The 15,421-nt window shown below is 52.6% G+C and overlaps 1 protein-coding gene across 2 annotated transcripts in view; it reads left to right on the top strand.

The window, feature by feature from the left end:
• The first annotated feature begins 5,688 nt into the window (after positions 1–5,688).
• Positions 5,689–15,421, top strand: part of RFX4 (regulatory factor X4) — a 162,680-nt gene continuing 152,947 nt past the window's right edge. For both annotated transcript variants that reach the window (XM_046010817.1, XM_046010816.1), the window contains exon 1: positions 5,689–5,852. In XM_046010817.1, the coding sequence (XP_045866773.1) occupies positions 5,810–5,852 (43 nt within the window). In that variant the 5' untranslated portion in view covers positions 5,689–5,809. The remainder of the gene's footprint in view (positions 5,853–15,421) is intronic.

The following is a 15,421-nucleotide window of genomic DNA, read 5'->3' as shown; positions in this document are numbered from 1 at the left end:
GACAGAAGAGCATGTTAAATAACACGATGGGGATGCAATGAACATATTGCAAAATGCTGGGCACACAACAGGAAAGAAAACTTGGCTTTTGGCAACACATAACTGAAAAGGAATGAAATACGGAGGGAAAATCTCCAGATTCAAAGAGACTTCAGAGACATAACAACCAAATGCATCGTGTGGATCTGCTGTGGATCTTGATTCAAGCAAACCAACTTTAAAAAAAATTATCAGGTGGTTTGGCAAATGTGAAGAGTGAAATTTGGTTATGGAATTATTGTTGATATTTTAGGTGTGATAATGGTAATATGATAGTGATTTTGTAAAAACAATCTTTCACTTTAGATTTTGCATTTCACATTTTCTGGCTATAGAAGACAGTTGTGAGCAGAAATTAATTTAACCTTCAGGTGCTTCCTGAGTTAGCTGGGAGAGTCAGCTCCTTCCGTGGCTATCCCAGGTACCCCTCTTGTACAATACTGATCCAGCTGTTTTATAGTTCTTCTTGACTTTCTCCTTCACTGAGCCACGACTTAAGGTAAACACAGTCATATCAGACTATTTACACCCACAACTCGCAGAGGTACATAGAAGGTGCTCAGGCAATGTTTATTATTATTATTCAATTATTATTGAAATAATTACTTAGCTAATTAGCAAATTAATCATTAACAAACATAAGGTTGGGGCGCATGTCTTTACTATAAGATCCATGAAGGAAAGATTGTTGTATCTCTTAGTTTCTCTGTTTATTTTCAGCTCTCCCAATAGAATGTAAACTCCAGGAGGTGGAGGGGAGAGGAGGACACTTGACTATCCTGTTCACCTCTGAACCTCTACCTAGAGCAAAGCCTGGCACATGACTGGTTGTTCAGTATTGGAAGAAAGAAAAGGAAAGACAGAGAGAAAGAGGGAGGGAGGAAGGGAGGTGGGGAGGGAGGAAGGGAAGGAGGAAAAAGTCTTACTCTGTAGAGGTTTCTCTATGGAAGGTGATCCAGGCTTAGACCCACCCATAATGCAATTCTAAGCTATAGATGTATACAATGTATATGTATTTGGGAGATTTTTAAAGACAAGATATTTTTCCATAGATTTCATTTTTAGAATCAGTTGAACAGAGCTCTGATTTTCACTTAGAATAAATAAGAACCTTTCAGTACTATGCAAAGTGCAAATCTTGTGTCCAGCGACTTTGTTGCACAAGGAAATCCACCTGTGCTCTTGTGGGTCTGTGTCACCTGCTTCCAGTCAAGCCAGTGGGTGGGTTGTTCATGGTGGCCAATAAATGCTGTCCAGAGACAGAGATGAGAGCAGTGAGCAAGAAGGACAAGGTCCCAGCCCTCCTGAGGCTTGCATTCTGATGTGGAGAGGCATACAATGAACAAGGAAACAAACAAATAATTTTAGATGGTGGTAAGCTGTGTAGACAAAATAAAACATCAGACAAGCAAAGGATCCCAAGACTTTAGGATTAGCAGGTAATTAGCTGCACCACGGAGAGTGCAGCAGCGGTGGCAGAACATACCAGGTGACGGAAAGGGAGGAGTCCTGCACCTTTCCCTTGTGTGTGGCTCACGCATCCATTCCGAGGCCTCCAGCAGCCGTCCAGGGCTACACAAGCGGTGCCAACCCCATGGTTTTGTGGGACTGCCTGCTAGTGGGTCACTGGGAAGCTTTATGAGCTCTTCAAGTCACCTCTTCCTTGCTGCCAAATCTCTAATCCTGCCATTCCCACCACCTCCCCTGACTCTCCCTCCACCACCGATGATCTCTGGGAAGGGTGTAAATAGGCCAAGTCAGAAAATTGGACATCCGTCTTCTGTGTCCCTAACCTGCCACACCCAGTCACCAGCAAAGCTCGTGGATTAGTCACCTCTGCCTGCTCCCATGGTCAAGTCTATTCCAGACCACCATGATCTCTTTCCCAATGACCTCCACCTCTAGGAACATCATGTGGGCACACCATGACCCCACTGGCATCTCCAAAACACAAATTAAGTCCTGTATGCTCAGAAGACTTTCAGGATACATTTCTTAGCCTGACCCTCCCGACCTGATCCTCACCTACCCCCCCCCCCAAGAAATTGCCCGTTACTCCTTGCTCCCATGGCGTGTGTATCCATGCCAGGCTCCAGTCCTCAAGCATACTGCACAGGCCCCCCTCATGTCCTTACAGCTGTCGGCAACACCCTCCACCCCTTTGCCTGCTGAGTTTGGCCCCTGGCTTAGTCATCACTTCCGCTTCCTCGAGGGGCCTGCCTCAACACCACAGACTCTGAGCCTCCCAGACTCAGTTTCCCCTCTCCTCTCTTGGTCCCCATCACACCCACACTCTCCCTCCTGCCGGCCTTGCTATATTCGCCTTAGATTTCGAGCTTGGAGACTCAGCGCTGCATTGTTCGTGATTGTATCCAAGGGGACAACAGCCACGCTGAATCCCAGTTGTCCTTCTCTGAAAAGTGGAGACGAAAACAATATTTAATGTTAGTTGTATTGTATGGATTAAATGAGATAATGTGTGGAAATGCCTACCACAGTGGAAGCACAACCCATGCCTGAAGAGTGCATGGTAGCTATTCCTCTTACGTTATTGAACCTGAACACGCTTTTCATTGAGGTTTGAAATACATTCAGAAAAATGCATAAAATCCTTAGTGTACACAGATCAGTGAATTTCCACCAAGGAACACACCCTTGTTACCAGCCCCTAAGATAGCACTGTTTTTAAACTCAAATGTTATCACCTCAGAGAGGTCCTCCCTGGTCCCACCTGCTACATAGCACTCCCCATTGGACAACCTCTATAATCTAATTATCTGTTTTACCTATTAGCTATTTCCCTTCCTTCCAGTGTAAGTTCCAGGAAGGCAGGGATTTTTTTTTTAAGTCTCCTTTCTTCTCTGCTGTATCCCCAGCTCCTTGACTGACTAGTGGTGGGCACATAGTAGGTGCACAATAAAAATTTGCCAAGGAATGAATGATACCGTCTTTCAGCTCCTGGGTGCTGCAGCACTGTCAGGGGGAGAGCTAGGGCCATTCCAGGTTAGACAGCACAGGGCAGGAACCCCCGTGCCCCAGACCAGCCCGACCCACCTGAGACTTTTCTCCTCACTTTCCTCGCCAGCCAGGCCCACCCCACCACACCCCACCTCCATTTATCGTGTATAATTAAAATAATATTAATAACAAAACACCTTGCCCCCCCCCACAGCATCTCTTAAGAATTGTCCCGCGGACCCCCAACTCTCCAGGTGGTGGCAGCTCCGGCTGCCCTCTGCAAGCACCTGATCGAGCTCCTGGCCAGTCTTCCACCTCCGGCTGGGCCTGCAGGCGGCTGAAGGGGTCTTTTATCATTTGCTCCATTCCGCTCAAGGAGAAATCGAGGATGCGTGAGGCAGACCCAGCCGCTTAGATCCTTGGACTCCGAATCCCGCTGTCTTCACCGCCAGGCACAACACGACGACGTGCGGCGATCGCCACCGCCACCTTCAGTCGCCACGGGTTGTCATCGGTTTTCCAGTCGTCACCCCTCGCAGCTGGAAAGAACGCCTGGCTCTGTTCTGGGCCTGGGGTCTTGCTTGCGGCTGTGAACAAAGTTTCCGCAGAAACGAACGGGTAATGAAGGCAGCAGCGGACGGAAGCAGAGGGGACCCGCGCAGAGAGGCTCAGCCACTCCCAGGAGGCAGCCCTTAGCAGAGCCCCGGGTGGTGGGAAGGAGCGGGCCACAGGGCGACATGCTGGCGGGGGGCAGGTGGTAAAGAGCAAGTAAATGTTCCTGCCACATCCTCTCCTGCCGCATCCACTGCCTCATTGATTCTTCCCCCAACTTTGAAAGCGGACACCTTTGCCCCATTTTACAGACAAGGAAGCCCAGGCCCAGAAAGATGAAGGCATTTATCCAGTAGGAATTCGAACCCAGTGCTCTGAAATGTGCCAAACCCGGGCTCTGTCCAGCCCTCATTCGGCGCCGCCGCCTCCTCCCTCCCGCGCCGTGACCTTAACTCGGCACGTGCTGGCCCCTTGCGCCTCCCCCCACATTGTCCCACTTAGCCCTTCCTGGAGGGCAGACTGGGGGGCTTTGCGAGGGACCGCGGGAAGACGCACCCAGCTTGGGGTCCTGGGTTAGAGGCCCCCCTCGCCAGGCGTTAGGGACCCCGCCCGCGCGCCCCGCCCCTTCCGCGGCCCGGCCGGCGCTGCCTCTGTCCATGGTCAAAGCACCCGGGGTAATCCGCCTTTCTCTTCCGCCTGCCGAGCCCCATTCATATTCTAATCACAGCGCTGCCGGCCCGCGAACGGCCACTTTATCGGGGCCCTCAGAGACGCAGCCTGCCCCCCCCCCCACTTCCACTTCCAGACCCCCAGCTCCTCGCCCCCCCCCCCTTTCTGCACTTTAAACTCAGCCGGGGAGGGGGTCCCTGGGAAAACCGCGTCCCCACTTGGACGCCGGGCTTCTCACAAACTTCGCGGCTGGCTGGGGGGGCGGGGGAGAGGGCGGGAGGAGGGAGGGAGGGAGGGGGGGTCTGGGACACAGACAGACTGACAGAGTTACGGGAAGAGGCGGGGAGGGGGGTGTCAGAGAGACCAAGGGGGATAGAGACAGAGGAGCAGAGTCCTAGGGAGAGACAAAGAGACGTGGGGGCAGGGGCTGGACAGAAATACTGGCAGCCAAAACAGGAGAAATAGAGGGACACAGAGGACGAGAGAAGGACAGAGAGACAGAGACTGGGAGACAGGCAGAGAGCGAGAGCGAGGCAGGGAAAGGGGAGAGACTCGGTGAAGGAGATGGATAAACCCAGGGAAAGACAGAAAGTTCTGGAGGAGACGAGTCCGCCCCTCACACCCTCCCCGCCAGGCGGCCTCCTCCCCGCCCAGGTTGGGGGCTGGGGTCTTAGAGCTGCCGTTCTCTCCCCCACCTTTCACCCTCCGCTCCCTCTACTCCTCCACGCGTGTCCGCGGATCCGCGTGTAAGGGAGTCGAAGCATTCCTCCTCCCGCATTCCCAGGGCCCCCACTCAAAATCTGACCCGGGACCAAACCGGGAGGGGGGCACAGGAGGAGAGGGAAAGGAGCCCACTCGTGGCCGCGTAGGCGACTCCCCAGGCTCCCCGGAGTCCCCTGCCACCCCCCACCGCCCCGCCTGGCCCGATCGGGGGAGGGGTGGGGAGGGAGGAGGGGGCCACATCTAAGCCAATTTTGATTTTGCCTATAATGAGTGCCGGGCGAAGGCTGGAGAAGGCCTCTGGAACTTTAAATAAGAAAAACGTTGCTAATGCTATAATAGAAGGGGGAAGTCGGAGGGCTGGGATTGCGTCGCTCCGAGCCCCCCTTTTCGGAGGCGGCTTTTCTTATTCAAAACAGGCCCACAATGGGCTTCACAGTGCGCCTCGCCACGGCCCCATCTGACGAGCGGCCATTCATCAGGCCGGCTGGCCTATCAATGACATTGCTCCCATCGGGGCTCCTATAAAATGATGCTTTTTCCCATGAAACATCCGCAAACATTTTGACGGGTTTGGCTTTGCCCGGCTGGATTACTGAGTGTCCCCTCGCTCACTCGCTCTTTCTCTCTCCCCCTTCTCTGCACTCTCTCCCTTCTCCCTCTCTCTCTCTCTCTCTCTCTCTCTCCTCTTTCTTCTTTCTCTTTTCTTTCTTCTTTCTCTTTCTTTTCCTTTCCTCCTCTATCCTTTTTCCCTTGCACTCTCTACGTCTCTTTTTCTTTCCGACTCCCTTCCTCCCTGGGCATCTCTAGCACAGGGGATCCCCAAACATCAGGACTTTTGGGGGGCGCCCGTGCTGTCCATGGGAAGAGCATGCATTGTGGGTTACTGGAGGAACCCGACATGGATTCCACAGGTCAGTCCTACTGGTGGGGGGTGGGGGGAGACATTGGGAGGGAAAGAAAGGGGAGAAGGGGAACTTCAGAAAGAGTTGCAAAAAGTTCAGAAGGGTCAACTTGACAGTGGAACCCTAGGAAATAGCGGAGAGCGTGCACAAGTTTTCAATCCATCGCAATGTGCGATGTAAGTGGATGCGTGGAAGTGTGTGTGTGTAAGCCTGTGATTGTGTGTGTAAATGTGTGTGTGTGTGCGCGCGCGCTCTGAGGAGCGCGCTTTTGCTTGTCCTGAACACAAAGTTACGTAAAGATTCTCTGGCTCGCGGCGAGCTCGAGGTGCCGCTCGCAGAAACTTTGCGAGCCGACCGCCCCCTTCCCGGGCCCGGCTCCTCCCCCGGGTTTGGGGGCCCCGGAATAGCGGTGCGCTCTGAGGCTGGTGGCTAGGGCCAGGAAGCCGAGCGGAACTCTCCAGAGGCGGGGGAGGGCGAGGGCTTCTCAGCGCCTGGGAGGTGGGGACGGAGGCTCCGACTGGTGGAGACGCGCAGCTGGAGGGAGTGGCGGCGGCGAACACGGTGGTCCTGGGGAATCCGCGCCGGGTCGGAGGTGGGAGCCCCGGGCCGTCCGAGGCGGGGTGTAACCTCCTTGCCCGGAAGGGCCATCCGACGACGCGCTCCGCTGCGGGGCTGTAACTCCGCTGGAGGAAGGGCTGGACGCAGTGCGGCCGGCGAGGCCTGGCGTCAGGGTCTGCAAAACTCTTCGGCACTTTGGAGGCTGTGGGCGTCAGGTTTTGGGGTGGCGGCGATGCATAACAACTGAGGAGGGAAACCGAGAAATCTCTTACAACGAAAAAGCCCAGCGTCTTGGTTCTCCAGTAGAGTTTTCTCCACCTTCCTCTTCTAGCACCTAGGAGGAGCCGCCAAACTTCTAGACCTAAGCTATGCTCCCTAGGCTCGTTCCAGGTGGAAGAAGTTCCCTGGAAGCCCCCACCCCCCTTCTCCAACCACAGTCCCTAACCAGTCCACTCCCATCGCCACTCGGAGGCAGCCTCTGGAATTCTTGGGGAGATAGGGTCGGGGAGAGGCAGGAGCTGGGCAGTGAGCGCAGCCTGGGCCGAGGCCGCAGCTTGAAGAGATCCTGGGGCTGAGGTCTAGGAGCAGAGCGGAGCAACAAGTGCCTTCTAGTCGCTGCCATCCCTGAACACACTCGCGTCCCTTCCCCGAGCAAATAAACCACCACCACCAGAATATTTCTTCACCGCCCCCCAAAGCAGGCTGGCAATAGATGTGGGGTGGGGGTAGAGGTCATCTGTGCATCACCCCAGATGGTCTTTCTTCGGTCCGCGCAGAGATTTCCAGCCTCTCCGGGCTTCTGCCGAGGCCCTGGTGGCCAGGACACCCATCCCCTCGGGCCAGCGGGATCTTCGGTTTTCCTGGGTAGTTGCCTATCTCTGATCCCAAGAGTCAAGTCCCTCTCCCACTGAGTGTGCGCCCCCTCGGAGTAAGGAAAGGCTGAACCCCGCAGTCTTCCTTACTGTATAAACCGAGGCAAGGAGAGGGGTCGCCTGCAGCGCGTTCCAGCCTGCAGGTACCCAGCGGGCCCCGCTGGGGTGCTCTCTACTGGCGGCAAAAAAGGCACCACAGAAGGAAAGAAAGCCCAGCCCTCTATATTTTTATGTAGAGCGCTTGCACCAGCACGCACCCCAAGCACCCCAAATTTAGAAGCAAATATCCTTGAATAAAATTAAACCCACGTCTGCATTGTTTGCAGCCAAGCATTCACAAGGGGAACCACGTAGGGACTTGGGGTTTCCCAACGCCCCACACCAGCCAAGCCCCAGTTTGGGGTTTTAAGTGCCCTCTGCCCTCTCCCCTTGACGGGACCTCCTTGTGCGTTCTGGGGGAGGCTTATGGGGCGTGAAAACGTTCTGTTTCCTGTCCTCGATGTAGCTGGTGGCCGTGGAGGCATCTGGTCACTTTTACCCCAACCGCAAACACCCCAAACGGGTTCTGAAACAGAACTCTTTTCCACATCCACTCCCCCTCTCTTTTCCGAAAATCGGAGACATCCTCAGATCGCCATCCTGAAATCAAAATACAAGTTTCGGGCAATGTCAGGGTGCAGAAATGACACGGGGAGCACTAGGTGACATTTCACAGTCGCAAACCCGACGACTAGGAAGGTGCAGCTCAGCGCGGTCCGGTCCAGGAGCCTCCCCTCACCTCCCTTCCGAGAACTTAATCCAATTAGCTTTTCTTCAGAGTTTCCCTTGTTATGTAAAGGTCCTTTCTCCCCTCTCGCTGAGCCTAGCGCTCCAAAGAGCAGTTCGATTCTGCTCCTTTTACAGCAGATTGCGTGCGACCGGAACCACGGGTGTGATGATCACTGTTTCATCCTCAAAGGGCTCGAGCGATCGATTCGCAGCAAGTGCTGGAGCCAGGCCTCCGATCCCGACTCTTAAAAGGAAAATCCCCGCAAAGTGCCTCGGGCCCGGGAGAACCGTTTTGCAGGGGCCGGGGCTCTAGTGGTCTGCCTCGGGGCCACTTCAGCGTGACCTGAGGAAACGCGCCCCTTTGTTCCGCGCACCGAGTCGGTAATATATTCCTCCAGTTTTCCCCAAATACTCATCAAGTGCGGGGCTAAGACAATGGCCCCGTCGGGGGAGGCCGCGGAGCTGGCGCGCGCGCCTCAAAGGGCCTTCCGCGCGCTCGCGGCGGAGCGCGACAAAGCCGAGCCCCTCTCCCAGGAGACCCGCGGCGCAGCCGAGCTCCCGCCGACTGCGAAGGCCGCAGGCGCGCGCGTGGGGCCGTCGACGCACCGCCCCGCCGGTGCGCGGTTTGCGGTTGGGGCGGGCGCACGCTGCTCCCGGCCTGCGCGCCGGCCCCACGCGGCCGCCCCACGCCGCTCGGCCGCCGGCACCCTGCCGCCCGGCCCACCGTCACCTCGAGAGCCGACCGCGGCGGCCACGCGCGCCTAGCCCTGTGGGTCGGAGCCGGGCCGCCCTGTCCAGGCGAGCGTTGCTCGGTGACTCAGGCTGGAAATTCGAGAACGAGGGAGAAAAGCAGGTAGAATTTTAGGCCACGGAGAACTTGTGCCAAGTGGGCCGGGGCGGGGTTGGTCGGCTACGCAACAGAGGGGTCGTTTCTTGTTAAACGGGATGGCACGTTAGAGAGGGGCACTGCCCAGTCCGAACTGGAAATTTCTGCCTCGACCACTTTCTGCCCTGAGATCCAGAATCCAGAGCTGGGGAGGCCGAAGTACCCCTGGAGCCGAATTTGAGCACCACAGGCCACGGCTCAGCACAAGGCCTGACCTGGCCCCATGGGCCCCCAGGTGGGGACAGACAGTGGCCCTGGCTTGGGGACCCCGGGTCGGAGAGCGCCCGGGTGGGAACAGGGCCCGAGCCTCCTCCATCCTCTCCTGGCCACGGCCCTAGGCAAGGAGGGGGGGGGGGGACCCGGTCTGCCGGCTCAAGGGAGCAGAGGGCCGGGGGGTCTGCCCTTCGCTCCTGCGCCCACATCAGGCTGTTCTCTCCCTCCCCGGGCCTGTGTGTGTGTGTGTGTGTGTGTGTGTGTGTGTGGCCGGCAAGGGGGGGGGCATGAGCGCCCCACCTTCGCCACCTGCCAAGCGCCAGGGTCTGTGAGTTTGGCAGCAGGGTCAAGTGAGAGCCGCGTGGTCCTGGGGTCCCCAGGCCGGTGGCTGCGGCCCTCGCCGACGCGGACGCGGCGCTCAGGACAGGTCCGCGAAGCCCCTCAAGCGACTCCGCGCGGCGGCGGTGACAGAGCGATTTTCCACCGGGCCTGCAGGATCCGGAGACCCGGAAAAGTTTGCCGGGCCGCCGGGCCACTAGGCCCTAGGATTGCCTTAGCGGCGCCCTCCCCCCCCCCCCCCCCCCCGCCCCGGCGCGTCGCCATGGTGACCGCTGGAAGTTGGTGGTGGAAAACAGACCCGGCGCAAAGCAAAATATTATGAGTGCAGTTGGGGTGACTTCATGGGGGGCGGGGGACCGGAGGGCATGAGCTGGAGCCAGAGGCACAGGCCGACAACAAAGGACCCAGTGCGAGTTGGAGAGAGGAGTTTGCTCGGGGCCTTCCCGCCGCTGTGTGAGAGCTGGGCTGACCTGCTCCCCAGAGGCGCCGAGGTCTCTAATTTCCCTCCGGGCCGGCTACACCTTTTCTCTGCCCACCTGTGCGCCCTTCCTCCCACACCTCTTCTCTAGCTTCTCCTGCAGCCGCACTCCCCATCCCCAGGTTAGGCGCCAGCTGGACAGTGCTCCTGCCTCCCCCACGAGCCACAAGCTCACCAACGTGAGAGATTCAGGCTTCTTTCCCTCGTGCCCCGTAGGTCACCCAGGAGGAATTTCTCCTCGCTCCTTCTCAAAATCATTCTTAAAAGGGTGGGGGAATGGGATAAGGTGGGAAAGAGAAGAGGAGGAGGCTCCTGGTCTGAAATCTGGGGGGGGGGGGGGGGGGAGGGTATGGGAGCGTGAAGATCCTGTCCAGTTTTTTTTTTCTCCTTTGCACAGTGGGAAAGCTCAGAGTTATCATTCCAACTCAGCCGCTTATAATTGTTACTTTAGGTAAATCTTATAGAGCTTTGTCAGATTTTCGTTTGAAAATCTAATAAAACCTTAGGCAGCTTACAGTCTGGGTTTTCTGATAAATTAGATACAAACCTCTTTATGATAGAATCAGGAAACCTCTTTACTTGTAGAACCCAGGAAGCAAATAGGAGCCGGTAACCACCATCTGAACTGTGACCCACTGCACAATTAGTGCCTCTCTTCCCACACTAATAATACACTAAAATGTTTCAGTGAGCCAACTACTAGGATTTTAAGAGTCAAGGACCTTGGATAACCACTTTTGAAAGGTCTATAATTTCCTTTTTAAATTATACCTAAGGTGCATTTCTGAAGACGTGAATTTTATGGGCTATACCCGCATCAGTTTAGGAAACACTGAAATGCATCTGGAGGATGAAGCCAGTATCATAGACCCCCTTCTGTGTGGGACATGGATACACACTGGCCAAAGAAGGGAGATGTTGCCATCAAAGGAAAGCCAGACTCCATTTTCCCTTGCTCAAGCTTTTAGAAAGGGGAGAGGGTCTTCTCACACAGACACCCTTCCTGGTGATAATTCGAGCAGAGGAGCCCTTCCCTTCTCCCTGACACTCTGTTACCTCATTTATAGTTGAATGGACCGGATGTAAAGATCGCTAGGGCCCACCTAAAATTTTCCATATGGTTACCTGCCCGTATTATGTATGTGGAATCTGCCATACTTTGTAAAGCCATTTTCTAGACATTAATCCTCAAAAGCACCCCCAAGAGAGGGATATAATTGTGACCTGCACCAAGCACAGGGTTTCTCTTCCATTTCTAATGCTGTAAGGTGGTGCTTCTAAGTCAAGTTGACGTGTGTGTTTGCCTTGGTGTCTGCGCCCAAAAGGCTAAGAAGACATAGAATGGTGACATCCCAGCATGGGGAGTGTCACTTGCACAGGCCCCTGAGAGCCAACCCCATGTGTTCTGCACGACACTTGGGACTCCCTTCAGCTGCCCTTCCAGGGCTCTGCAGGGTGGAAAAGGTGCAGGAAATGTCTAATGTTGTTTTTGCCCCTTCCACTCTATTTGAGAGATCTGTGCAGTTTTAATTAAGGCTGGGGGAGAGAGAGTGAACTCAAACAGATGATTTGGAAGCAGCAGGTCAAAGTAAAAGGAAATACTTCATGTGAGTTTATTGGAGGTTTTGTTCAGTCTCACTCACTGAGCACCTGCTGGGTGGCAGGAGGGACAAGGTCACAGTCTCTGCCGTCAAATGCAGTGCATTTGAGAAGGGAAGGCACGGACACCCTGAGAGCAGTGAGCGGCCAGGGAATATAGAAATAGGTGCTTTTTGGAGCCTGAAGGAAAGGATTGTGCTCTCTTGTCAAGAACCAACTATGGGTCAGCCCTGTCACAGGCACATTTTCACACACTAGCGGAGTAAACCTTACCATAATTCCGCGGCATCCCTTTTGTGAGATGAAAGAGGGTCTGGAACTTGTGTGAGGTCACAGCTCCTATGAGACCAGACTGGGAAAGCCTGCCCCTCGCCACAGCCAGTCCCATTCCTATGGGTCCCGCTAGAATGCTAGCCTGGCAGGGCTTGGTGACGCCTCTGGCCTTGAGATGGATTTGAATTCCACTTGGAGAGAGAAGTGGACGAAAGCGGAGAATCATGGAAAGTTTTAGTCTTGGCCCCCAGAGAAAACGTCTCTGAAGGAGTCATATGATTCTTCATTTGGAGAGGATTTTAATGGATGGCTTGCTTTATTCATTCAAGAAAACTACATGTCTCCGGTGTGCCAGGCACTCTCCTGGATGCTAGGCTTACAAAAATGCCAGCAGTGCTCTTCTGAAGCATGAGTTCTAGACAGACAAACAAGGTAACATCCACAAACACACAAAATAGGTGATTTCAGTGTGTGATAAGCACTATAAAGAGAAAAACCACTCCCTGGGGTGAAAAAGGTAGAGCATGGTGATGGGAAGGTTGCTCCCTTCTGGGTGCCCCATAAAGCTGGGTGCCCTTGATCTGGAAGCTTACTTTAATGAGCCCCAGTGTTCTAATGGAACTGATGCAAGCATCTGAAAGGGCCCTTGTATAAAATGTGAAAAGGGCCATACGTAACAGTCAGTACATATCTCTACTGTGCTACTAAGCATTTTTATTTAAATGCATTGGCTGCACAATGCTCACAACAACCCTATATATATAGAAGGAACTGTTATCATTCACAGTGTAAATGGGCAAACCAGCAAGCTAGAGACAAAATTTAAAGCTAGGAGCTGTCAAGTGTTCAGTGAGTTTCTGAGCATTAGAAGCTGGGCTGGCGAGACGGACTGCGATTGCACCGGAAGCAATGTCCACTGTGTGTGCCTGACTTTTCCTGATGCAGCGTGCAAGCACCGACTCTAGCTTTGCACTTGGGTGTTTAAACTTCGTTACGTGCCTTTCACATGCCAGGCATGAACTAAGTGCTTTAAATGCATTATTAGTTGAAAAAAAAATACATTTTGGTTGCATTTTAAAATATATGTCATGGGTACTATTATGATCTACTCCATTGTACGCCGTGATTTCTGGGGCAAAAAGGGTACCCATGAAGGGAGGAGGTGACCTAACCTGCGTGTGGTCCTCACCCTTAGTCACAAGGCTATCCTGATGACTTTTTCTTCTTGTTCCTCCTCCTCCCCCCCTTCCTCCTCCTCTCTACCTCTTCCTTCTTCCCCTCGACTTCCTCCCCCTCCTTCTTCTAGTGAGGGAGAGGGTTGTGTTGGAAAGGATGTCCAATAAGGCATGTATCATTTTAGTGAAAACAAAGGACTTGTTATTTTTGTCCCTATATGAAAGTGGCAGGGTGGTCCATTCAACTGTGGAGGCAAAATTTTTTAACTACTGTTGGCAAAAATAGGGAAATAAAGCATTCATATCTTTACTACAGATGTGAAATGTACTTTAGTCTTCAGGATTCATTTGAACTTAACATTTGCTTTGTCCCTGAGAATGTCAAAGCTTTCTGCACGCTCACATGCGGACATGCCTCCATAAGATTAAACTAAAGAGGGAACAGCCATTAGGTCATGTGTGAATAAACATAGTCTTCAGGTGACTTATCCCACAGTGTATTGCAGAGAGAAGTCATCCACAGACATGCATTAACCTGTGACTGGAGGCGAATGTGGTCTGACAATGACAAGAACATAAGCTTCGCCATCACACAGACCAAGGTTTAAGTCTCAGTTCATTTGCTTTCTAGCTGTTGTCACCCAGGGCAAATGACCTAACTTCCCGAAGTTTTCGGTTTTCTTCTTTGTGAAACTATCTATGCTGTACGTCTCAGGGTTAAGAGAATATAATGAGATCACACGTGTTAAGACTGGCTTCTAGAAATTGCTCAGTAAATGGCAGATAGCATTATTAAAAATATTTATCTGGTCTTCCTGCGCCCACTTCTGTGTGTCTAGTTGGAAAAAGGGGACTGTTTCAGCATAGCTAGATGTTTTCTGTTACCGCATAGATACAACCTTGATTCTAATGTCAAGATAAATCACTCTTCTCAGGTTTAGGAGGAGGGATTAATTTCGTCCTCGTTTCCCTACCTTTCCATGAAGAAGGCATCTTAAGTGCTCCCGTTGGCCACGATTTCATCCTTGTGTTGTCCAGCTTGTTAAAGGAAGTAGGAAATGTGTCTTGGTAGAGAGAACACATGTTCGCTGGAATGTGAACCCTGGAAGGAAGTTCCATGGGACCCTCAGAGTAGACCTACATTCTGCCCCCCTGCCAGAAGCCCCCCACAACTCCCGAGACCCTTCCCATCCTGGAATAGGAAGGCCTACATTCTCTATCCCTGTCCCCCACCCCCGTTCTGCTTGTAGGCACCACCGTTTTAAAGACAACCATTTTACACTTGATCCTCAGGAAGTGGCAAATTCTGTTTCAAACAAGCCACTCTCTGAAACTCAGTTGAACAAGATACACAGGAGGAGTTTCCTTCTTTTGCCTTTCTTGCATACTTTTTTCATGCAAGGGGCAAAATGTTTGCCTGTCTGTCTCTGCCTTTATCATGAGTTTTTAAAATCTATGTTGTGATTTTTAAATTTTCTGAAATGCGAACCAATTTTTTTTTTAAGGGAAAGCGAGAGATCATAGAAAGCAGAAAAGAATGAAACTCGACCACTAGGTGTTCAGTTGACTATGATCCAAACATAGGCAAACAGGACTGGATTGCCCTGTACCAGCAGACTATCTGGTTTTTGTTTGTTGTGTTAGATCGGATCCTTAGAGCAGAGTAACTTCCAAATATGTATGTAGTTTCCACTTGAGAGGGTGGTTAATCCCCAATAAAACATAAAAGTGTGATCTGCCCCTGAGCAATCAGTAGTTATTAGTAGCAGTAGTTATTAGTAGACAGGTGAACCTGAGTGCGGTGGTTTTCTGTCGCTGTGAGGGTCTTGTTTAATTTAAAGGGATAACAAGAAAAGCCTTTGCAAGGGCTGCAGTCCAGGGAAGAAGGTCAGCTAGCCCTGTGTGTCCTCTGTGCTTTCGGACCAACCTGTTGTGCTAAACGTCAGTGTTGTTCAGATGCAGCCTAAATGAGCTGGATGAACGTGGCAGATTTTTATTTTCTCAGAACGGAGAACAACCGCTTCAGAAGCGCCGATCCCCTGCTCCATCTTGTAGGCGAAAATGCACTCCGTCAACACAAGTGAACCCTCTTGAACTAGATTTTAAACTGTCATTTGAAGAATCTAGAGAATGACTAGCGATTGCTGATTTACACCAGCAGCATCTGATTTTTGAGGCGTAGATGCGTTTCGTGAAGAAAATTACGGCAGCGTGTTTGTTTTGAATCTTGTGATGGCTGCAAAATCATTTCCCGCTATTGTTAGACTTTCGAAGAAAGAGGTATTTCTTGGAACGTTACAGTTATTGAACGTAAGATTTTTAAAAGATGAGCCCGAGCGATTTTTTTAGTCCCACGTCCTCTTTTTCAGAATGATTAGTCTAGGTTTGGGGTGTTTATGGGGGGGCGTAATGGATTT

Source organism: Meles meles, chromosome 7, assembly GCF_922984935.1.
Source record: "Meles meles chromosome 7, mMelMel3.1 paternal haplotype, whole genome shotgun sequence".
NCBI lineage: Eukaryota > Metazoa > Chordata > Mammalia > Carnivora > Mustelidae > Meles > Meles meles.
The sequence above is the reverse complement of the archived record's forward strand: the minus strand, read 5'-3'. Positions and strand labels throughout refer to the sequence as shown.